The sequence below is a fragment of the Mixophyes fleayi genome, chromosome 4 (genome assembly GCF_038048845.1).
Source record: "Mixophyes fleayi isolate aMixFle1 chromosome 4, aMixFle1.hap1, whole genome shotgun sequence".
In the NCBI taxonomy this organism is placed as follows: Eukaryota; Metazoa; Chordata; class Amphibia; order Anura; family Limnodynastidae; genus Mixophyes; species Mixophyes fleayi.
Window position 1 is genome coordinate 132,847,904 of NC_134405.1, and position 25,277 is coordinate 132,873,180.

A 25,277-nucleotide genomic window follows, 5' to 3' on the forward strand; every position below is an offset into this window, starting at 1 on the left:
TATTGAATTTTTCAACTCCCTTTCCCATTAGAAATAAAGATGGAATCTCCCTTAGTAATCTCACCATCAAGATCATTTTCAAAAGTCTCTGCAGCAACCCAATCAGTAGCTGGTCCACTTCCATTAACAGTCATGGCCACAACCCGGAAACTGTATTCTGTGTCCCGCTCCAGCCCTGGGGGGAAATGGATGACACAGTGTTAGAGGCATCACACAGCGACAGAGCTGGCACAGAGAGGTGACACCACTCACCGCTAACAAGTTGAGATAGCTGGGTGTCTACTAGGATCTCATTAGTTTCAGTCTTCCTTGCAGTCTTGCGATAACGTAATTTATACCCCACAATCTGTCCATTCTGAGTACCCACAGGCGGGGGTTGCCACTGCACCAGAATACTCTATTAAAAATATAGGGGAACAGCATATTAGACATAAAATGTCAATACCATGGAGTAACTGTATCAATGTGCAACATTCCAGGCTAGATTTAAAACACAATTTAATTAAAGGCAGGCATTATTTTTAATAAAATTACAGTTTTAAATCTGGACTGCAGTATTGATACATTTACTCCCATGTATCTATTACAGACCACATACAGTGAAAACAATTTTGGGACAGCTCAGCTTGCTCACAGTTCATTTGACAGACTACAAAGCACGGAGCGAAGCTGTAGTGTAATAATTACCTGTGAGCTGCGCACCTCCAGGGTCAGGTTCTGAGGGGCAGCACTGGGCACTGCAATTAAAGCAAAACAAGAGATGAAAGTCAATGAGGAAACATGAAGTCACCGGCAGAGGGAGGAAAGGCGAATCACACGAGGAGGAAAGTGCCACAAACCATCTGATAATGTCCTGATAATAACATCCTGAGTTGATACACCAGACCCATGTTTATTAAACGCTACTACTCGAAACGTATATTCTGTGTATTTCTTCAGTCCATTCACAGTGTATGTGAGCCCACCCACATCAATGTCCTGTAGGAGAAGGATAAATCTGGTGAGTAGCCACAACACAAGGTCACCAAAGTGAGTATATTTTAAGCTCTTTACGGACAGGGGACCTATCGCCAGCACATTTCGTTGTACTCATTTCATCATATACACCAAGGTGTTGCTAGATTGTGTGGTGCCATAAAAATAAACTGGTAAGGCTATTCATTAAAGGTAACTATATATACCATGCATTGCTCACGGTCACTTTATGTATTATTCCTCTATCTACTTATATATGTATGATGTGTATTCATTATTTCCCAGTTTTGTATTATTGTAAAATATATAAATAAAGCCTATGCACATTACATGAGCAGTTAGGTCTGTGTCACATTATGTTTTCAGTCTTTTTATCATGGTCAAATGCTGCACACAACAAAATTGCTATTGTGACACTGACACAGAAAGTCATTTATCTGAATAGTATTGTGCGAATAAAACAGAGACAATGGCTAGCGATATAGTCCTTTAGCTTCATCGGTGCGATAAAAGGAGACTGCAAGGAATATATGACTGTTAACAAAGGTTCACAAATAGCAGCGGTGTGCGGTGAACTTTCCATTTTATGGTGAAAAAGTAGAAATTCACTTTACTGGTGAAACGTTGCCATAACTGACAAACACAGGTCTTCATCCAGATGTCTGAAATAAAAGCCACCAAAACGTACAAACAACCCCGAAACTGATGGGATGAGGTGGAGGGGTTTCTATGGTGCTATCAGGAAAGACCCTAGGGATTTTTAGACTCTGTACCTGTGTTTTGCTTACCTGCTCATTCCCTGCTCCTCTCTCCATATAATACAGTTTATAGTTCTGGATTTCCCCATTTCCAGAAAGCGGGGTTTCCCAGCTGACACTTACAGAAGTAGAGGAGATGGACGTAGCTCTGAGATTGGGGGCCGGGCCAGGCACTTGAACTGTGAAACACAAAAGAACTGATTAAAGAAATATAACATCTAAACCTCACTGCATGACAATTAGCAGCGCTTGTATATGACACACAGTGGCTGTAGCTATGTATATGTGCAGAGTACAACCAAACATTAAGAAAATGTTTTTTACATAATACTTATGTCAGTTGTAGAGAGTTATAAAGTGTACATGTTTTATTAGATTTCACACAAGTTATTTTCTAATCATACGTTTGTGCTGGAGCTTCCATAGTGGTAACAGAATGAGCCAATACAAAAGAAAAAAAAATCCCTGAAGGAAAGGAGCAGTACAGTTGAAAACAGTGTTCAGAATCATCATGAATACCTTCAAATTAAACCTGAATATGAGCATTTAAAATATTTACTTGTGAATGTGAAGTGTTTTTCAAAGGATCAACACATGCGTTGCTTTGCATGACTGTCTTACACTAGTTAGATGAACAGTATGTAAGCAGTTTGCACTAAAGTTTCTTACCCTCAGGTTGAGTCTCCACCTTTAGAGGAGGAGAACTTTCTCCAGCCCCATGGCTATTCTGTGCCACAACACGAAAGTAATACACGGTTTCTGGCAACAGGTTCTGGATGGTGACCTGCAATTCTCCTGGGCGACTGCTGTTCTCTACACGCTCCCTGCATTTTGTAGACAGCAACAAACAGCCAATAAAACCTTGATCACTGGGCAGATCAGAAGTCTAAGTTCTACAGTTTACATATAACAGAGTCACAATATTGCGCTGTTAAAGTGTACATCACATTAATATAATTATTTTATGTTAATTTGTAGAATGCATGTGAAGGTAACCATTTCAGTTTATGTCTCAAACAGCAGACTAGATAGTCCCAGCCATACCTGAAGAGACATTTATACAAATCAGTAAACTAAAACTATGCATGTTAGGTACCACTCTTCAGAGTCTGACAATAAAAGTGGAAAACGCTTATTTACAGAAAACTGTAGCGTTACAGTCAAAAAGTTGAACATGTACAAAAAGTACAATACACAGCATTATGCAGATGCAGTCTGCAGCTCTAGGAAAACACCTCATCTCAGGCTGGGTACAAAATTTCTCGCAATGCGATATCTTTAACAATTGCACAAAAAAAAAAAAAAGTGTGTACTAAACACATTTTACACTATTAACCTTCAGATCTGTGCTCTTCATCTGTCATAACCATGTGCTGAAATGATCATGACTCTGCACACTCCATAGAGATCTATGGACAATACCAGACGTGACTGCATACACACTGCAGTATTGGTACAACTTTGTTCCATCGCTGAACAATATTTTTAGTTGTGTTTAAAAATCAAATGAAACCATACAATGTGCTTTGGAACAATCATCGTTGCAGTGTACACACTAGCTCGATATTGGGCTGAACGGTCGTTTATCCTTTGATTGGCCCAATAATTGGCTGAAAACACTGCAGTGTGTACCCAGACATACACTTAATTCAAGGCGTTTGTATTGGGGCATGCTCTTGTCACAGTGACATGGCTGCTCTCTAACAGTGCTCTAGGTCCTGAGTCCTGCAAAAGTCACACAATGGAGAAAGATTCCAAAAAGTCCTGCAAGCCCTAAGTATTATGTGAGGCACAGAACAACCTGATGACTGATCTGGTCTGCCATTATCTGGCCCTCACGGATTAGCCACTGGAACAACCATGTGAGGCATCCAGAATGGTGACAATGTCTCCTCCAACTGCAGCAAAGCACCATACACACATCCAGCATGGTCACTGAATGACTGGAATCATAAGCATATAGCGGCTACAGCTTGTAGAGTTTGTCTCAAAGCCCTTCACTGAGTGCATAAGTGCAACAAATGTATAACCTATAAACAATTAAGTATAAGTTAGGATATTAAGACAGAAGTATTGTAATATATAAAGCGAAAGTGATATCCTAATGTCTGTTTAGCTATCAAGTGTGTGCATTGATTTTAATTAAATTAGACTGTATAAGGATCCCTGAAACACATATACCTAGCCCATGGTCAAGCCTGTGTCCCATCAGTAATATGGGTAAAATGACAACTCTCACCTGTTCATTCCCTCCTTGCTGTAGTACACTTGGTAAGTCAGATTTTCTCCATGAGCATCAGCAGGTACACGCCATGTCAGCTTGATGAAGCGCGTTGATACCAAAGAGGCCACGACATCCCGCGGTGACGAAGGAATGGGGCCTCCTGGTGTGGCAGCTACATGGTGAGCAGTGGCACGGGTCAGTGAGGGGTCAGGAGAGGTTGGGACGGTAACACCTTGACATAGGCAAGTGGAAGGGGGGAGGAAAAGGAGGACAAGCACAGGCACACAAGACACGAAAAGCGAAAAACAAGAACAAAAAATAAACAAAACAAACCAGGCACGGCCTCCATGCAGACATGGGCCACCTGCCAATGAGAAGGATACCACTAGCGATAACAGATCAAGCAGCAATTCCTTAAGGCTGTGAAAACAAACTGATCCTTGATCCCTCATCGCCTTTACAAGGTGGCACCTCTGGCTGGCTGTGCTGCCCACAAACATGCAAAAAACAAACTTATCCCACTAATTGACAAATGGACCAACACTGCACAGCCCCACTGCAGGTCCCCTGCTTTTAAAATGGTCATTTTTGCTAACAGTACACCTTAAATATAGTACAGTCCTCCACTGCCCTGCATATACTTAATATGAGCACATTCAATACAGAATATAAGATGCATATAATAATACATTAAATGTGTAATTCCAAGTGAAATAAAGTTTTTAGGCTGAGCACAGTTTGAAAAGGTCTGTATGAGGAATTTAGAACAGGGAGGACCGTATAATTAGTAGTCACATACATGCAAAACTATGAACTTGTATGTGTAAATGAAATGTCAGAGCTGCAAGCCACATTGTAAGGTCTGTAGTTTTAGGAATAATAGGTTTGTGTGCTTAGGGCATTGATGGGACATAGCTTCACAGTCATGAGAATTTCCATTTCAATTATTTGGCACTAAAGGGCAAGATTCTTATAAGCTAATTTAGTTACATTTAATAAAGAATAATGACCTCAATTTCATGAAGTCATGGGGGTCTTTCCATGACAGAAAGCAGCAGGCTACATGACGCACAGAGAAGAGGATCCTATGCAGGGGGCTGTGGAAAGGAGGATCAGGAAAAGACTGGGTGGGGAACATCAGAACTAGGCATGGCTCACTGGAGCAATACTCTGCAGGTGGGACTACCAGGGAAAGTCTATGTCGTCATTCTAAAGACAAAGGTCACTGGCACAATGGATTAATGGAGCCAACTTTCATCAAAACCATAAAATATGCCTCCAGCACATCCTGGGATTATTAGTTATGTGATTAGGTGAGGAAGCAGGAATTCACTACAGATCTCTGATTGGGAAGGATTGGTTAAATGGAAACTCTGGAGGGTGGGGTGGGTAATGCTTTACAACACACACTTACCAGGTTCTAGTATAATGAGCTGAGCTGCTGCCTGCACATTCCCCACCTCATTCTCAGCAATACATTGATAAAATCCCTCATCTGAGTACACCAGACCAAGAACTTGAAGATCATGATCCTCCTGAAGGACAGAGTAGAATGGTTTAGTTTTACACACTTGTCTCTATTCTCCATCTCCAGCCCAACACTGTACCCGCTTTCTTCTAAAATTGATAGGTTATAGCTCTGGTTTGAAATAATACTAAGTCTATATCAGACAGGCTGCTGTGGGTCACAGCAAACCACTTTCTAAATTCACCATGTTAATATATATCTCTCAATTCACATCACAATCCTTCACTCACACTCAAGTTGTCCTTCTCAATGCTATCATTAACAACTACATTATTTTCTCTCTCTCTCATGTTAGATTGTATATAATAAGAATTACTTCATCTTCCTGTCCTCCTTTTACTTTGCAACGTTTCAATAGCTGCATAAAAAGCAGGTCAGGTACCATGCCTCCTTCATATTACTTCCAGGTGTATGTATTTAGATTAGTCCTGTGTGGGATTTATGCTTTAAACTGCAGTCCAAATTACACTTTTTGAACCCCACTGTTCACTCACCACTATTTTGAAGTAGTCGCTTGGGATGACCATGTCTCCATTCTTCACCCATTTGACAGTTGGAGTGGGTTTTCCTGTCACCTCACACTCAAACACAATGTCCATGGATTCGTGAGCATGAGTGTTGGATGGCTTGACATGAAAGACAGGAGGTACTACAAGAGGGAAGACAATTTACTGTACATAAATACAGTTTATCTTTCAATTTTTACAATGTAAAATAAAGTGTATTGTCAATGTCAAAAACCCTAATAATGATTAGCTACATTAGAAGTAGTCCTTTAGAATGAGGATCACTATATAACTGCATTATGTGTAGTTGGGTAATGGTCCTTGTGACTGGATCAATTATAAATAACTTATGGTATTGCATAGGCACTTATTTTTTTGTATTGTATATATTCTGAGATAGGACATTTTTATTTCTGAGACCAGGGTAGAAACTGGTCTTTCCTGTTTTCACCTTACTAAAGGATAAGCCTTATTTCTGATGCATATATCTGACACCATAGGCCTTTGTGGATGGAGGTCTTGTGTGTATTTAGTATGGAAGTGTCATTGTTTAGGATTTGTAAGGTTGCTAGTGGAAACCTCCAATTAGGCATATGTGCAAGGAAGTCTGATAGCAGGAATGGCTAATGAAGTTTTGTGATGAAGTGTCATGCCTGCTCTAGCCAGAGGCCCAACAGGGGGTCGTTACTGTGTGGCCTTTTGCCCAGCGTGAATTTCATAGATAAGTAAATTTTGTGAGCCTTGAAATGCATGTAAATCCATGTTTGTGTAAATAGAGTATATCCTGATGCTAAAAATAGCACTGACTTGTACACTGAAATGTGTTCTTCTGATTTCAACATCTGACTTCATCACTGGTACCTCTAACCAGTGTGAGCAAATAAACCATCTTGCTTCAAAGACCTGCTTGGAAACATCTTCAATATTGTTATATTCCTGCGATCTACAGATTAGACCCTAAATCTAATCCGTTCCCGGCTGTCTCTGAGGTTTGGACCCAAGCTCTTCCAGTACCACCGCTCTGCCTGCTACCCATGCAGCCCTGGTCAGTGTGATAGGCCAGGGGGGATCCATTCACAGCAACCCGGATCCATAGTACGAGGTCCGGAGTTACCAGCCCGGGTACACCGGCAACAAGGTACACTAGCAGCGTCAGTGACCCAAGGGAACGTGGTTCTGAGTGCCATAGAAGGAGCTCAGTGGTGGCAACAGGCCCCTCTCACTGCGGCAGGAGGAGCGTATTCGGAATAACAGAAGGGGACGGTGGAAAAGTAAGCCCAGCTGGTTCCCAGCAACAACAAACAGGGTGGCATAGGTGGTCCATCCTGTCACAGTCCTTATTCTATAAAACATATGGATTATAAGATATAAGGTGTGAAAGATTGCAGGACACATCATATTAATGCACTGGATGACAGAGGCTTTACAGCTACAACACCATCCTTTCTCACGTGGAAGATGTAATAAAACACAGGTGCAGCCACACACCATAGGGGACATCCTGCGTATGTATCACCAACAACATCTCTGTGTGAGAGGGAAGGGAGCGACCCATTCTTTTTCCAAATGCCCCTCTTATCACCTGGAAGGAAATGGGACAGGCCCCAGGGGAGGGAAGCATTTCATCCCTGTCCAGATAATGAGATAATAAATGTGCAACCCAGCCACAGACAGCACGTCACTGGGAGTACAAGTTAACCCATAGCTTTCCCATGACCATGAATTTACGTAATTTAGCAGACAATGTACAATTGACTTGCTCAAGTGAAAACAGTCTTCCTAAAGCTTTGATATCTGACCACTATGTAAGACAATATTTTTTGTGCCACAAAATATTAGGGTTGACAAGTGTTAAAGGAAAAAAAATGTTAATTATAAAACATACTGGTAGGTTAACGTTCGAGCATGTGTGATGGCGCTATGTAAAGGTTAATAATAATAATAACAATGATAATAAATAACTGTTTAATCTGTATTTTCAATACCTTGTATAAGAACTTCAGCCTGGGCATTAATAGTCTGGTTTCCGTTGTCTGCTGTACATGTATATATCCCAGCATCCTTCCCTGTCACGTTGCTGATCTGCAGGCTGCCTCTTGCTAACATTGCCAATCTGTCTGAACTGTAAGAGGTAGGTGCAGTCAATGGAAGTGTAAAAGTCAAATCATCCAAGTATGCATTGCATTTAACAGTGACATCATATAAGTGATCTCCGTAGTATTGATCATCCAAGATAACTGGGACTCAGGAAAGAATAGAGCTTTGTCACAGAATCTTTATCTCTCTCTACAGTGTGCTAGTGTTATCTTGGCAGACCTATTCCATACATGCTACATTGGAGAACAGACCAGGCAAAACAGCCTCTCTAAATGTGAACAACCACTAAAGGGCTTTTTGGATGTTCAATACTTTTGACACAAAGAAAGAACATTGTATGAGCATGGAATGAAACAGTTCAGTACTTGTTAGCAGGCGTGGAAGAAATATGTGCAGCCATTAAGCACTAACATATATCTATTAAGCATCATCATGATGGTATTTATATAGCACCACTAATTCCGCAGCGCTGTACGGAACTCATTCACATCAGTCCCGGCCCCATTGGATCTTATAGTCTAAATTCCCTAACATACACACAGACAGACTAAGGTCAATTTTGATAGCTGCCAATTAAAATACTGGTATGTTTTTGGAGTGTGGGAGGAAACCGGAGAACCCGGAGAAACCCCACGCAAACGCAGGGAGAACATAAAAACTCCACACAGATAAGGCCATGATCGGGAATCAAACTCATGACCCCAGTGGTGTGAGGCAGAAGTACTAACCACTAGGCCACTGTGCTGCCCATATAAATTATATATATATATATATAAATATATATAATAATATATATATCTATAATATAAATGCTTAGTGGCGTGTGTTAGTCTGTCTGTGGAAAATATAAAACCAAGCTGCAGCGCCACCTGCTGGGCGGAGTTATACACTGACCTACTAAATTCTTAGTGTGTGTGGAAAAAAAAAATTCAGAAAGGGCTTAAATTTGGTATACTAAGATGTTTTTAATTTGTTAATTGTTAAAAGTGTTTATAAAGATTTAAAAAAAATATATATATATTTCTTGAAGGGAAAGTGACAGTTGGGAGTGGTTGGTGGTTGCCGGGGGTGACAGTGGGGAGTGGTTGCCGGGGGTGACAGTGGGTAGTGGTTGAGGCCTGGGCTATGGCCCAAATGCATGACAGGAACCTTTTTAACACCTTAAGTAGCTTGATTTGACTAGAATGCATGAGTATCATGCACGGGTTAACATATATATATATATATATATACACACACATACATACACATATACACATACATACACATATACATACATATACATACATATACACACATACATACACATATACATACATATACACACATACATACACATATACACATACATATACATATACATACACATACACATACATATATATACACACACATACATACATTTTATATATATATATACACACATACATACATTTTATATATATATATATATATATATATATATATATATATATATATATATATATATATATATATATATATATATACACACATACATACATACATTTTATATATATATATATATATATATATATATATATATATATATATATATATATATATATATATATATATACACATATATATATATACACATATATATACACATACATACATACATACATACATACATACATACATACATACATACACAAAAAAGGAAACAAAAGTTTTGTTGAAAGGTGCCTTTTTAGAGGCGTAAAAATGTATAAAAATGCATCAGATTATTATAGATCAATTACATGGAAGGGGGAGGGGGCTTTACAGGTTCTCCAAAAGCCAAGCAAATGCAGAAAAACAAAATGTTTTATTTTTAGACGCATGCAAATGTCAACTGTGGTACAAACTCCGAAATGGAAACTATAGATCACCACTATGGAAGGTTTTAGGCTTAGAGCTTTCTTGAGTTTTAGGTCAGGACTTTAGTATGTATCAGGTAGAGCTGAATTTGTGATGCTTTATAGCTTCAATTATAACCTAGACCAGTGGGGCACGAACGGTATGGCGAGTCTTCAGCTGGTAGCTACCGAACTTATTCTTTGCTATGCTTTGTTATAATGTAAAGTAGGAGACTAAATGGGGGTAACTGGCTTCCGCATCAAGTGATCTCCTCTGCACAACGCAGGGAGGTTAGGCAGCATACGAGTGAAGGAGGGAGGGCAGTCCTCTGCGGGCACGTGGGCAAGGTGCATGTTTGTGTTGGCATTTTAGAGCAAATTACACTTATGGCTGCTTACAACTTGAGAGGTGGAACGAGGGAGAGAAGGGGCAGCGTAACATAGGCCACAAACAGATTCAAGTCCCGGTTTTCTTGTAAGTGGGCTTGTTTTTCAGCTGTATCATTTGCACCTACTACAGGGCACGGCATCGTCTTTGCTTTAAAAAGTAGACATATGCATGCCACTAACTAGCACAGAACGTCTGTATGCAAGCAAGATAGACTACAAACACACATTGTATGTGCAGCACACATTGAAAGCATCTTTATGTAATGGATGCAAAATCTTTTTGAAAAACTAAAAATATTTGAAATGTAATATTTATATAAATGATTTTGCTGTTGTGTTGCATTGTACAGAGTCACACAAATTGTTAGGTTTGTATCTTTGTCTGCTGTTGTATGACAGATTTAGGATTGTAAAATAGAAAACTGAAAAAAAAAAATTGTATACCATTTGCTACATAACATTTTTTATACAACACGAACCACTTGGATCAAGTAACTAAATAGAAGCCTGCTTAAATGGCAGAGGTTTAATGCTCTCAAATTAAGGGTTCTCTTGTATGTAGGGTTCCATGGGGCTGAGACAGATGTTCCAAGAGAACGGACGCCTCAGTTAGTATTTATATTAATAAAATTGCATGGACAATTTGCAACTCAAGTGTACAATTTAAACATAGCAGCAGTTATCACTAAATTACACTGGACCCAACAGAAAAGGGAAGATTCACCAGTGTCAGGGTTCATCAGGAATTAGTCTAAAAATAAATCATATTTAAAAAAAATAAATGAATAAAAATGTAATTCTACCTTCTCACAACTACCACAATAACACCATTTTGCTTGAACCATGTGATATACTTGAAACTGGCTCCAATCCCATTGCATCACTCCCAATGTCAGGGGATTATGCATAAAGGGATATTGCAGATATGTATAAAAGGGTAGGGCATAGGTACGGACATTTTGTTACGTATTCTGTCCATTTTCCAATAAATAATCTCCATAACATAGAAAAAAGATAATTTTCTCTTTATACCATACTGAAATACCATATGCGATAGGGAAAAAAAAAACACTACTCATAATGCATAAAGAAAAAAATATTCCCAGCATAATCAAAGCAGTGTAAGAATGTTTTAAAGTGCCTTGGTCACTGAAGCGCAAACCGCCCCAGACATGAACAGGCTCATTTCTATTGTCAGGTTATTTAGCAGTAATGCACTAACCAGAATCTCAGGCATACAACATAAGAGATTTTAACATTACCACAGTGATACAATTTCAGTCACGAGCTGCATTCCATTAAAAGACAGAGCAGCGGTTGCACACTGTATGAATTTACAGACCAGAATTCACACTATATTACCTCCCGAATAGGATTTCTTCTTGCTTGTGACTCCAGCGCACATTGGGAGTGGGATACCCAGATATAACACAGGCCAGAAGTGCTGTTTGTCCAACAAAACTTGTGAGTGTAGAAGGTTGGCGGAGAAAAACCAAGGAGCGATCCTCTCCGGTCTCTGAGGAAAGGGAGGCCAATTCATGGTAGAAAGACAAAATATTAGTAAGCACATTCATGACTATTTACATAAAGCGCACGCACACACCCTAATACTAGCGGTGGAAGCAAGGGGGATTACATGGCTTCATATAAAACCATTTCACGCTTATTGCATTATTAATGTTCTGACACAGGTTCTAAACCAGCCCACTTCAATACACATGACCATCACTGAGAATAAAAACAAAACCGATCTAATAGCTGCTTAGTTCCCAGTGAAATTAACTGGAATGTAACCCTATAAAGGGGTTATACAGCCCTCCAAACTAGCATAATGACGAAATGGTCCCTTGACTGAAATAAAGGAGCCTCAGACAATCACAGCAGTAGTCCCTTATCTATTCCCCAGCGCAAATATTCCTGTGTGGGACAGAGTAAGAAAAGCACCTGAGCAGATGCACCAGTTCTATAACTGCAGAATGCATTTCTGGCTACATTGCTGTGCTTAACTACTTTATGACCAGGGCTCCTTTATCCCATAGGGGTCTTTACAAAGTGGCAATTATTAACTTTATAACCACTTAATGTGCAGAATGCAAATTGTACATGCCCCCTCCCCCCAAGAAGGATCAGGCTTTGTTTTGGCAACATATTGGAATAAATAAAACATTTTTTAATCATCCTTCTAAAAACAAGCACAAATAAAATATCTGGTCATTTACCATCACATATACAGCAAATAAATGTTTTACTCTAGATCTGACATTTATATTGTCCAGAAACAAACAGGTGTAGTTAGCTTTCAGTGCGTAAATATTTTTCTCACATCCGCAGATTGAGAAGGATTTACTTTGCAGATACCTTTAAACTCACTCCACGTTAGACAGACACCCAGAAAGGTATCCATGAATGGGTATTTGAAATTGCTCTTTGTGTTTATTTTATTTGGATGTTTATGTAAATAAATACAAATATTTTTTCACCAATGTAATTGAGCGGGTCTGCGTTTTTATTCTATATCACAAAAGCAAACCACAATATGATGTGTGCTTTATTGTTTTAATATTTTATGGGTATTTTGCTTCAGACAGGCCATTGTTTTCACATTTCATTTTTCCTCCATGCTCGTACTGCATGGTCCTTGGAGTGCCAGGACAACCACCACACCAATAATTACTATATAGAATTATAGTCAGTCAGTCAATCACAAGTGTTCATCTAAGAGTACTGTCAAAAATGTAAAAAATTGATGTTTTGGTCAGATTCACTGGAACATGAATAAATATATATTCACTCTAATGTTCAAGTAGGAGGGATTACTTTAAGTTACTCTAAGCAGGGTTTCCCAAACCCAGTCCTCAGGGCTCCCTAACAGTGCAGGTTTTCCGGATCACATGTGACATAATTAGGACCACCTGTGGATCTGTTACAATGTGTCATTCAGTAATGAATACACCTGTGCTCCAGCAAGGAGATATGGAAAACCTGCACTGTTGGGGAGCCCTGAGGACTGGGTTTGGGAAACCCTGCTCTAAGGTTTTAAATTGGTAGGATAGGTATGGAGCCAATGATTTACAAGGAAATAAGACACAGGCAAATATAAAACAATATACCTCTGCACATTAGTACATTTATTAGATGCATATTTGGACTTAGAAATCTGTGCTCCAGTGTTCAGTATATTAAACATGGAAGAGTGTGAGGTAGTGTTAGAAATTTTAAATGCGTATTTCCAAACCGAAGGGCAGTGCTACAAGAAAGGACCACCCCAGCAGTAGAGCAGTTTTTGGTGGGTTTACTGGTCCTTAAAGTGAAAGTCAGGGAGAGCTGCTGAAAACATTACTGTAACCACCGACATGTACCTGCATCTTGCTGTACATCTACAGCAAGCAATGTGAGCTACAGCACATGCCTAAACACTTCAATAAAGCTCTTATCTAATGTTACCTGGAAGAATTTTGATCTCCGCCTCCTCACTGTATTTCAGAGCTACACCGCTACCCACTCCACAGCGATACAGACCAGCATCACTCTCATTAGCATTGCTTATGACTAGGCTGCCATTAGACAGCACTGTGACTCTGTCATCCAGCTCTCGAAGGGATCGGTCCTGCTCCCAGTGAACAAATGGCACTAGTTCTGGACTGACATCGCAGCTTAATACCACACTGTCTCCAATAAACACTGAAGAGGCCTCTGGCTGGCTTGCAAATCGGGGAAGCCCTAAAATAATGGTGTAAGAAAACAGCAATAAATGAGAAACATACAAAAATGTGTGCTTAATAATGAAGACACATTTTCTACACAAACAATCCAATCAAACCACACTTCTTAAATATACATCAATAACACATTCTTCATATAACGGACCACAAGTTATCTAAAATGCCCCCAATAGTCATTTTTGGTAATTTAAACCCCTACCAATCTGCTTTTCTTTCCAATATGCACTCAGTGTATACAACTGATCTTTCATATTTTCAATGGACACCAGGAGCAACCACTTTACAAGCAAATAGTCGTGGTACCTTGGGTGTCCAGTTGCCTCTCTGCCATCTCCTCCTTGATGCCCTTATACTTTCTCAAACTTAACATGGCCAAAACTGAACTCACTGACTTCTCATCATCAAGAGTCTCCTTCCCTTCCATCACTGTTCACAACACCACTATCTCCTGTGTTCCCGAACTCCACTGCCTAGGCTGCCGACTCCTCCCTCGAATTCGCCCCTCACATTCAATCTCTTGCCCAATCCTGTCGCATTCAGCTCTACAAAATAGTCAGTGTAAGACCCTTTCTCTCCCAGCATGCCACCAAAACTCTTATCCACTTACTAATCATTTCTCATCTCAACTACTGCAACCTTTTCCTTACTGACCTCCACCACTCTTCGATCTATACTTAAAGCTGCAGCTAGACTTCTCTTCTTCTCTCGGCACTCCACATCTGCCTCCCCCTCCCCTACAAAATCCTTGTCAAACTCCCCTTCACATACAAGGCCCTCTCCAACTCCACTGCTCCTTACATCTCCAACCTCACCACCATACATACTCCATCTCCGGTCGGCTAACGACTGTCGTCTTTCCTCCTCTCTGCAAACCACATCTAACTTCCCTATCCAAGTTTTTTTCCATGCTGCCCCCACCACCAGAATGATCTCCCTCATTCTATCAAACTATCCCCTAAGCCTGTTTATCTTCAAATAATCATTGAAAATCCACATGGTTTAGAAAAGCCTACCAGTCCGTCACTTAACCATTTCACCATGTAGTATATCTCGCCCTCTTTCATCCTCCTCTCTCTCCTGCTTCTTACATTGGCTCACCCCATGTGTTTGTCTGCCCCTTTCCCTTTAGATTGTAAGCTCTAATGAGCAGGGCCCTCTTCCTTCCTGATCTCATTGGCTATAACTTCTTCCCCAGGCTATCAGTAGCTGTGTTGTGAGTTGTAGTGTTATTTGTTTACTGTATTGTACTGTTATACCATGTACTGACTTGTTGTTTGCCCTCTGTACAGCACTGTGGAACTCATGTGGTGCCCTATACAGATTAATAATAAATAACAACAACATATTATTATCATCATCATTCCTACTGCCCAATACCTACCCCTATATTCCAGCCTCTTCGTGCACCGGGTGTCACTAGGTACCTAGCAGCACTAGAAGTGTTACTTGCTAGCAACATTGACCTACTAAGTAAGCAGTAGCTATCTGCTAGGTACGATTGTAGTAAAGAGTTAATGAAGGAAAATGTCAAACACGAGGCAAGTATCTATTCAAACTGAAACGGGTTGGCTGAATTCAATAGAACCAACCTTAAAATATGCTTTTATTTCAACCTGAAGGTAGCAGAAAATGTGGACATTATCTCATCAACGTGCGGTTATGAATTATAAAAAGGTGCATGAATAATAAAAGGTTTTCCCTTTAGCATTCTCCTACAATGCATCATCATAATCACTACACAAGTTCAAAGTATGTTCTAATGTACAAAAGCCCAGCCATGCAAACAGTTCATACCACATTTTCTATAGCCACATTAGGTGGATGATTGTTCAAAATTTAATGCCGTCAAGTGCAAGTAACAAGAAGGGATTTACTTCCAGGGTTAAAATAGACACACAAACATTTTTTATTTTTAAGTGTTTACCTTTGTATCGCTCAAATATGCAATAGTAATCCTCTTTATATGATTTAATGCAGTTTCTATAAAAAGGTACTACTAACTCAGCATGCACTTGAGAACCATTTTAACTGTCTCTGGCCCATAATCCCCTAATCTCCACCAAACGCTTCCCTGCAATTTTTTTCACAAGTGATAATTCATGCACAACATGCGGTACACTTGTCAAACTGCAACGCAGGTGTCCTAAGGAGAGCTCAGGGAGAACAGAAACCTCCCATGGAGCAGTAGGGTTGGGACATGCCATAACTGGTGTTGCGGAAATAGCTAGTACCTAGACTGATGGAGGACTGAAAATGACATAGCAGTCCAAAGGACAACTGTTGGTGCAGAAAAATAAATAAAACTATGTCTTGCATATGTCCTTGTACTTCGCATTATCCAAAAGGATCATCTTGATGCAGCTGACAAAATATGATTAGAGAACATGACTACCCAAGATAAAAGTTTTTAAAACTATAAAGCAAAGACAATTACCAAAACCACGTCAGCTCTACAAACGTATATTTCTATTGTTTAATAAATGTGTTGGTTTCAGTTTGTTTAACTATGTCGTGCAACGTGTTCACTCACACTGACACGACGGAAGACTTAGTGTAGATGAGACGTGTGCATCAGCATGTAAAATGGCACAACATGAGAAACAAGGGACACAGAAGATGGGTTGTGCAGAAGGATATCTTGGACAGAACATAAGATTAGGGAGAGCCACATTCTTATGGGGCACTAATAAAAAAAAACATGCATATAGTTTAAATCTGTATAAATTTGTGTCTCCAAATTTGTTCTGTCTAATGTGCTGTATGTAGTACCCTAAGTTACTCTTATATTCTCTCTTCAGTAGTGTGATTGACAACAAAGAAACAAACAGGACTACAATTTTTTTTTCTTGTTTAGCTTTTTTTTTTAATCACCTTAATAAAACCACTTCAGTTTATCTGGATCACCTGACTGCTTAAAGACCACACTATATAACCAAAGTAAAGAATAAATCAATTGGCTATCTCACTGATCTCCACTCAAGGCTGCATTTTTCTTTAAGGCACCCAAGAAAATAAATTGATGATAAGTGGTGGGACAAGGACACAAGAGTTTAAACAGCAGCACATCCCACCTCAGCGTTATGTCATATTACATAATCATATGATAAAAAGTCTGGAATAGAAGGAACAGGTGCGAGGCCTCACCAACAAAGGTCTGGAGTGAGAACATGTTTTATCTTGGCATTCAAAGTAAAAGGCATTATTGTATGCCAGGAGACATTTCCCCTCTTTGGCCCTCTTCCTAATTATTCTGATTGCACAGATTAACACCAATACATTTACAGAGTTTGGTAGCAGGTTAGTCCACGATGGTGAGGTCTTCTAATCAGCTTAAACAACCAATATAGTACTTGGGCTATGGGAATACATTATAGTTGCAGAGAAGACTACATTGAGAGATCAAAGCAGCAGTATGAACGGCACCCTTGGAGGACCAAGGAACACTTGTGAGTTTGCGGAAAGATATAAATGTTGCCCATTACTAATCTAACAATATTTTTTTTACTCTAACATTTTCAGTTTTATTTTTTCTTAAATAATTTACTTTCAAGATGGCCGACTGCAGACTTAACCTCTTACATTATTTCACATAATCTAACTTGAGAAAAGGGTGGAGGATGTGCAAGTCAAGAAGAAGGCAAGGCAAAAACAGCACTCAGAGGAAGAAAGAGTTGAAAGAAGTCAGTGACAGATGTAGGCAGAGTGACTATACTGAGTGTGAATGTGTAAACTCTTCAGTCACTTGCTGCTGTAACCCTTTCACCTCGCACAGCCCATACAATACAATTAGTGACACAAACACATTTTGTCAGAGATCAATGTTCTGTTCATTAAGAGCCTGCAAGCAATGTAGCTTCCAGCCTCCCCCTCCCGCTTCTCAACAATAAATCCCTGTAATAGAGCCACATTCTCCCATCTATGTCTATGCTGTGGACAATTCTGGACTCACATATAAAGAAAAACTAACGCTTTCCAACGTATTTCTTCAACTCCTTAACTCTGGATTGCAGTGATCATATAGAACTGAGAAGTGCTCCAATTAGGGGACAGAACAGTCACTATATTCAGCCTGAGCATGTTCAGTTACTTACTCAGCACATACAGAACCCTGCTACCTTCTGACAATCACACATAGGGCTTATGAAGACAAGAACATCTACATGCACTGATCCAGGGTCCTGTTAAAGTGCGTGCACAGAGGAATGCAGGACTACGTGGTTTCGGTTTGGTTTGCATCAGGTAACAGATCGTTTCTGGATGTACAGTGTTCTCCCCAGAAAATTTTGCCAGTCAGGAGGCATTAAGAAGTAGCTGGGTGAGGGTAGTTGTAATAATATTGAAAAATGTTGGACATTATTGCCCACACCTGCCAGGACTGTTCAGACTGGTGGTCAGTGGTCTAACACACACTGCTGGTTGTAGTGCTCACATAGTACCCATTCTATTAGGATAAACAATGGTTTATTCTATTATACTAGGACTCTGTTGGACTCCAAGAGCCGGTGGCAAGTAAAAACAGCCGGGTGGAGCACCCGGGAAATAGGTGCTGGGGAGAACACTGATTGAAAAATTACCAAATCTCAAATTCTAAACACACTATTGTAAATGGTGTGAATGACTATTTAAATAACGCTTCTTTTTGCAAGTGGCCATACTGTACAGAGCTGGCATTGTTTGGAATGCACCATACACAACTTTAAATTAATATATTTTTAAATGGATACACAAAACACTGTGGAGCATTCACCTGCGACAGAGAGCCGCGCAGTGCGACTGACGATGCTGCCCAAACTGTCCACCGTAGCCACACACTGGTAGATACCCTCATCTGGCTTGTTGTGCTTGGAGTGTACCACACTGGTGATGAACAAAGACCCATCTTGAAGTAGCCGGCGCCGATCATCAGACACCAAATTTAGAAAAGTTCCATCCTTTTTCCACTCAATCTTTGCTGCTGGTTCAGCATAGACAGAACAGTTCAGTATTGCAGGAGTTCCACGAAGTGTCACAGTGTCTGCCGGTTCCGTCAGGAAATAGAAGGGGGTGAATGTCCTGAACCCCGAGCCTATGGAAGATACAAAAATCTAATCAAGTCTTTGATCAGTGTAGAGACGACATGTGGGATAGAGAAACCTTCACCATTATTATTTATTCTCAATGGCTGGTCTATACCAAAATTCTATAATCATGAGGAGGAACATCTGGTACAAACTCACTTCTAAAACCAATAGCTAAACTTTTATTAAAGAAATTAAAATATCCAAATATTTACTTTCATGAGTCTTAGGCTACCGGAATAAACAAAACATTCATAGCTGTGCAAGTATATTTTTAATGTATGGTCTTCCAATAAAAGTACTTGGTAAAGTATATAGGCAAGTGTTATATGCATCTAATAAACATTAGAAGCCATATTGCTTTCTGTGCAGAGCTTAAACAATTAAATCCGAATCATCCACAGGACAGGATCCAAACTTCTTTGTCTTGATTGTGCAGTAACATTTGAAATAAGCATCACTTACATATTGAATACTATAACAAGGTTACCTTGAACATAACACATTTTCAACAAAGTGATGATTTAAAGAGAGAAAAAACACTCACAAGCTATAAAGACCCTTAAGTATATAGATTTTTTTTTTATTACTTCCTACATAAGGGAAAACAGCTCTCAATCCAAGATTACATGAACACAAGTTAGCCATCCTAATGCAGACATACTATAGACACTTTGATTTAAGCAGACGCATTGATCAAGTCGATGCAGACAAAACAATTATATAAGGTTGGAGTTAACGCATGTATTGCATTTAACAAAATTTGAATTCAAAAACTGTCCAATGTGTGCTAAAAAAATAAAACAGGTTTGCAGCATATCATGTGTATGATACTTCATTACAGCATCACAACATCACCACTAATAAAAGCAAGTTCATTTTGTACAACATGTTCTCAAAAAAAGCACCATGTATGGTGGAACTGTCTCTACAGTGTGGTGAGGGAATGGCTGATGTTGCTTTTGGCATTCTGAACATCTGTTCAGTAGCAGAAGATAACACTTAGCAAGCAGTGCAAACAATGGCACAGACAGAGGATGGCACAGCGGCAGAGTGCCAACTCACCTCTCCCCACCGTGAAAGTCAGCTAACTCAGCAGTTCTTCCATAACAACTCTGTGTAAGGGCAGGCAGACCGTATCCTACACCACCCCCCCTTCCTTCAGAATTTCCTTTAAACAGCATGACAGTGGTTAGATGGATCCCAGAGAAGAGCTGTCATACTGGTACATGTCACATAATCAATTCTTATTAAATAGGACAAGTACCAGCAACACTTACTGAAAAGTGCTTATTGAGACAGGAACAACCAACCAATCATACCACAGAGTTTAACCAATAAACTCTCCCAATGTATATGACTATTTCAGATATGCTGCAAGTGTACATCCAGCAATTACTCCTTTCAGTTTACACAAGATAACCGTGGATTGAAATAGGTGGGATTGTGCTTCAGTGACAAACACTTCCACAAAGCTAACACATTAAACTACTAGATTACATTTTAGCAAATTACAAAAAAATGAGTGTGTGTGGACGACAATCTATTCTATACAATCAGACGTAGACGGCCAAATAGATCAATAACCTCCAGTTTTTATTTTTCATTTGAAAGCAATCAGATTGAAGCAGTTTAGACTGTGTATTAGAATTGTGTAATTAAACTGTAAATACCCTATAACTGTCCTACACTGTGAATGTATTGAAAATGTCATTCTGCCCTGACAGATCAAACCTGTAATGTGTGAAGTAATCACTAGTGTTTAATGATATGACTAAAACGATCACATTCAGAATGATTGCATCGCTATCCTAAAACCTGTAAAATTAACCAGCAGACAAAAGAGGTATTATCAGATATTTGACAATAGTTGATAATTATCTAGTGTCAAACATAACGTAACTAAAAATTGAAATGCTTTAGAATAAGATATAAACTAGCTTCCTGGCTTTGTTGTATACTATTGATTTGAAATTTTTTTAAATATTGACTTGTATCAGGTCCACTTTTATTTCCCCTTTACAACATTAGGCTATTGGGCCCAATACATACTCTATGGGGGGATTATGGAGCGATTCAATTCTCCGCAGAAGTTTTTGTAAATTTTTTTATTAAAATATTGTAGTATTCAATTGGAAAACAGGTAACGCTGCCCCCGACCCCCACACCATAATCATTGGTGCATGCAAATTTTTCGGGGAGGAGAGGGTTTAACGCGGCTAACTACAATAAAAAAAAAAAATGCATTGGCATACATTTGTACTGCATTACACAACCTTCTATTTTATAATATCTATATACAGCATTTGTTACTATACCTTTTTTTTTTTTTACTTCTTCCAGTATACAATTATCTATACCATCACTAAACACATTAGTACATACATTAGTGATTATTGTATTTATTAATTTTTTTACATGCTTTTAGTAAAAAAAAAAAAAAAAAAAAGGCACCTTTTTTTTTTTTTTTTTTTTTACATAACATGATTTCAATAGTTTTCTTATGTTTTTAATTTTTTGCACAGCTATGAGGGTTGCGAGATAAAAAAACGGCGATCTGCCAATTTACCGCGCTGCATTATTAAAGAATTGAATAGCTTTTCATGCTTCTCCCTCCCTATCAACATCATCTATTTATTTATATAGCACCACTAATTCCGCAGCATTGTATAGAGAACTTATTCACATCTGTCCCCGCTCCATTGGAGCTTACAATCCAAATCCCTTAACATACACACACACACACACAGACCAAGAGAGACTAAGTGCAAATTTAGTAGCAATTAATTAACCTACCAGTATGTTTATTTTGGAGTGTGGGAGGAAACCAGAGCACACGGAGGAAACCCATGCAAACATGGGGAGAACGTACAAACTCCACACAGATAAGGCCATGGTCAGGAATCGAACTCATGAACCCATGCCTATACTTTCAAAGAATCATCTACTTGTCCGCGATGGGACCGTTTTCTCTAACAAAACGACACGTTGAAAATAGATTTCAATAACGGGTAAGGTTAACGCGCTCTAGAATAAGTGAAAATTGTGTTAAAATCACTTACTGCGGTGTTAAAAAAAAAAAAAAAAAAAAAAATTACCGCTGAGAATTGAATTCCCCCATATGTCACAGATTCCATGGACTTAAACATCTGGTGAAAAACTTAACGCAACTCAGAGAAAACATTAACAGCTATATTGAAACATTTTACCTGCACAGTCAGCACAAATGACAAAAAATAAGCAACCTGTATGTAAAAAAACTGCAAACCAGATATAAGCCACAATCCCCCCCCCCCCCCAAAAAAAAAGAGGCAGCCTGCTTTATGAAAAACGCAGTGACTCTTAGAAGCTGGCATCAAACAGAAATTGCAGATACTTATTTACAAACCCTGGCTTTCTAGACTATCCAACCCTTTAAATGGGGAGGCCCCTTTACTGCTCTTTAAATATACCATCCCCTATGCTGACTCTTCACCTTTTGATACCACCTTCTGTTATCTCTATTGCTTGTTAAGGGTTATTTATTGAATTAATTGCAATACAAACTCTGTATGCATTCTTTAAAATAAATTAAATAAAAACAGAAATAGGAAAAATAAGATCAGGGCTACATGCCATAACGCTGCTCACTGTCCTCCCTTCCAACCCAATTCTGTAATAGTAGGGACAAATTTACGGATCTTTCCTGTATGTACGCGCACACAAGCAACATAACAATTACACAGCTAAAAGGGGAACGCCAACTTCAAAAAATATATCCTCCAGACAGGCTTGCTTATTTTCTTAGATAGCACAGTAGATCTATTGACCTGAGCTCATATGTTGTCATATTTAAGGGCAACCAGACAGACTTGCATGGACCTCTGTAAAGGTGGAGTTCTACTTTAAAATTCACACAAGCTGGAGACAATAGGAATGAGCATCATATGTACTTGACAAATGGTCACTAAACCTGCTACAATGATTAAGTCAAATGAGCATTGCTAAATGTCAGAGAGGTGAAGTAAGGAAATTAATGAGAACTTAGGCTATGCCAAACATCACTTGGACACTGAAACAGACTCCAATGAGCAAATAGAACTTCAAGGGAGTACAGTGTGGTGCAGTACTAAACAAAAGCCATTGTCTACATTTAAATGTTATGTATTTTATTTTGCATAATACTGTACGTCAAAAACTTCCCAACAATGGTATACATCAAGCCTATTGACAGAAATAGTAGTCTGTGCACAAGCGAATCTAAGCAGCATTTATCTGCTTCTCCTTGCGATGACTGTAGTCACTCCTCTTTCTTTAATACTCAAGTGTTATAGTCTCTGCTCAACTTGGATTCTTCCACCTTCAACAAATCACTCTCCATTTAGGAGGATCAGTCCACCCCTGCAGAGGAGGGTACCATTAAATATGGATAATCGCTAGTTCACAATCTACAGGGATATAATGATGATCAAAGACAGACAATAGAAGTGAATGGGTGATAAAGCAGTACGGTATATATGTATACAGGACTTAATAGTGAAAAAAAGAAAAATGTTGCCTTGATACAACTTTAGGACAAACATTTACAGATGGATGACAGCAAGATGCTTTAGAAAATATTACACTTGTTCGACTGTTCATTGTAAATATTTTGAAGTTACTGTAAATCTGCAGTTTGTAAATACACTGTTACACAGGATGAGGCAATGATAAACATCACAATACACAACACAGATGAAACCCCTTTGCAGATTATGCCGACGTATCATACAAGATTAGCCGAACCCAGTTGTTGCGCAGCACAAACAGCTGGTCCAAACAAAGCGTGCACGATGTACAAACCAACAGCGTATGCCAAGGGAATACGCGTGAAATGTGGCACTTTAGCTTGGTTGATTAACAGGCTTTGTGTAGAAAGAGGAATGGACGGAGGACTATTATTAGATATATTATATCAACGCCTGCCATCCATGATCGTATAATTAATGAGTACACATGCGCTTCCTGAGATAAGCATTTTGAATCCCATCCTAGATGTTTAAACTGGACCAGATATTTTCAAAATGACACCAGATTTATGTCATGTATAGTACATACTCAAACCAGACTATTCCATTCAGTAATTGAAACATTGTGAAACATGCAACACGTGCAAGTTCTTTTATATGCCATTAAGCTTTATATAAAAATATATATCAGGTTGAATGGAAATGGTTTACAAAGCATCAGAAAACATTTATACATAATTTAAAAAGCTGTCACATTTGGGTTTCAGTGGTGTACAAACTGCTTAAAGCACTATGTAAATATACAATAACAACATTTTATTAGGTTCTTTTGGTTAGGAGAGAGCATACAAAAACGTGTGCGCTGTATGCGAATTGGAAGACTCCGCTCGAGAGTGGGCCTGCATTCTGCACTATACTAGCTTCCTTCAGTTTCCTGCCTCGCAATGACTAAAAGCGTAAAGCAACATCACCAGAGAGTTCGTATAGGGCAGAATATGATCCACACATTAACATACAAGGCCTTAAGGAGTTGCACTTTTGTAATTTCACAAAATCATGAGCATTACGGACAGATGGGGGGTGGGGTTAACATTTCAGTGGGGTTAACATTTCAGTGTACACTGCAATGTTAAATAAAATAATGCTGCCAGTATGTGTGTGCTACATGCAAAATCAGGCATTTTTTCCCTGTACGCATAAATAAAGTTTTTTTTAAAATTGCATTTGCTCTCCTTGCATCACAATATGGTTTGTCTAGGTTCAAGTGTGCACTATATACCTGGATTTGCTATTAACTTTCAATAAGGAACACATAAAACGCACACAAAAAAAATCTTGCTTTTTTTATGTACACTTACAGTGAGTAAACAACTATAACCCAACGGTGACAGATTGAATCATTATAAAGCGAGAATATTCTCCAAAAGTAAATAAAAAATCCATAGTGAAGTAAAACATCCAGGTAGACAATCTGCGGATTGAGATTAAAGTAAAAGAGTAGCACGTTGTCTGGAGCGAACATGTTAATGAAACATCAGCATATTAAAAGGGGCAAGCAAATGTATTACCAGGGCCAGCAGGACTAGTTAATTCCAAGTGATGAATGGTGCTTCTTCACCATGTATAATGTGTCAGCATCTCTCCCATCCATCAGAGAGCTGTTGCAATACCCCC

The 25,277-nt window shown here is 39.0% G+C and overlaps 1 protein-coding gene across 12 annotated transcripts in view; it reads right to left on the reverse strand.

The window, feature by feature from the left end:
* The window catches only part of NEO1 (neogenin 1), a 105,550-nt gene that overhangs the window by 17,549 nt on the left and 62,724 nt on the right, over nt 1-25,277 (reverse strand). For 7 of the 12 annotated variants that reach the window (XM_075208324.1, XM_075208322.1, XM_075208320.1 and 4 more), the window contains exons 2-14: nt 18,807-19,124; nt 13,782-14,057; nt 11,700-11,853; nt 7,977-8,113; nt 5,980-6,134; nt 5,372-5,492; nt 3,973-4,189; nt 2,403-2,557; nt 1,764-1,912; nt 840-978; nt 688-737; nt 253-397; nt 65-175 (exon numbers count right to left, since the gene is read on the reverse strand). In XM_075208324.1, the coding sequence (XP_075064425.1) occupies nt 65-175; nt 253-397; nt 688-737; nt 840-978; nt 1,764-1,912; nt 2,403-2,557; nt 3,973-4,189; nt 5,372-5,492; nt 5,980-6,134; nt 7,977-8,113; nt 11,700-11,853; nt 13,782-14,057; nt 18,807-19,124 (2,127 nt within the window). The remainder of the gene's footprint in view (nt 1-64; nt 176-252; nt 398-687; nt 738-839; nt 979-1,763; nt 1,913-2,402; nt 2,558-3,972; nt 4,190-5,371; nt 5,493-5,979; nt 6,135-7,976; nt 8,114-11,699; nt 11,854-13,781; nt 14,058-18,806; nt 19,125-25,277) is intronic. The other 5 variants (XM_075208327.1, XM_075208321.1, XM_075208326.1 and 2 more) reach the window with 1 other exon arrangement.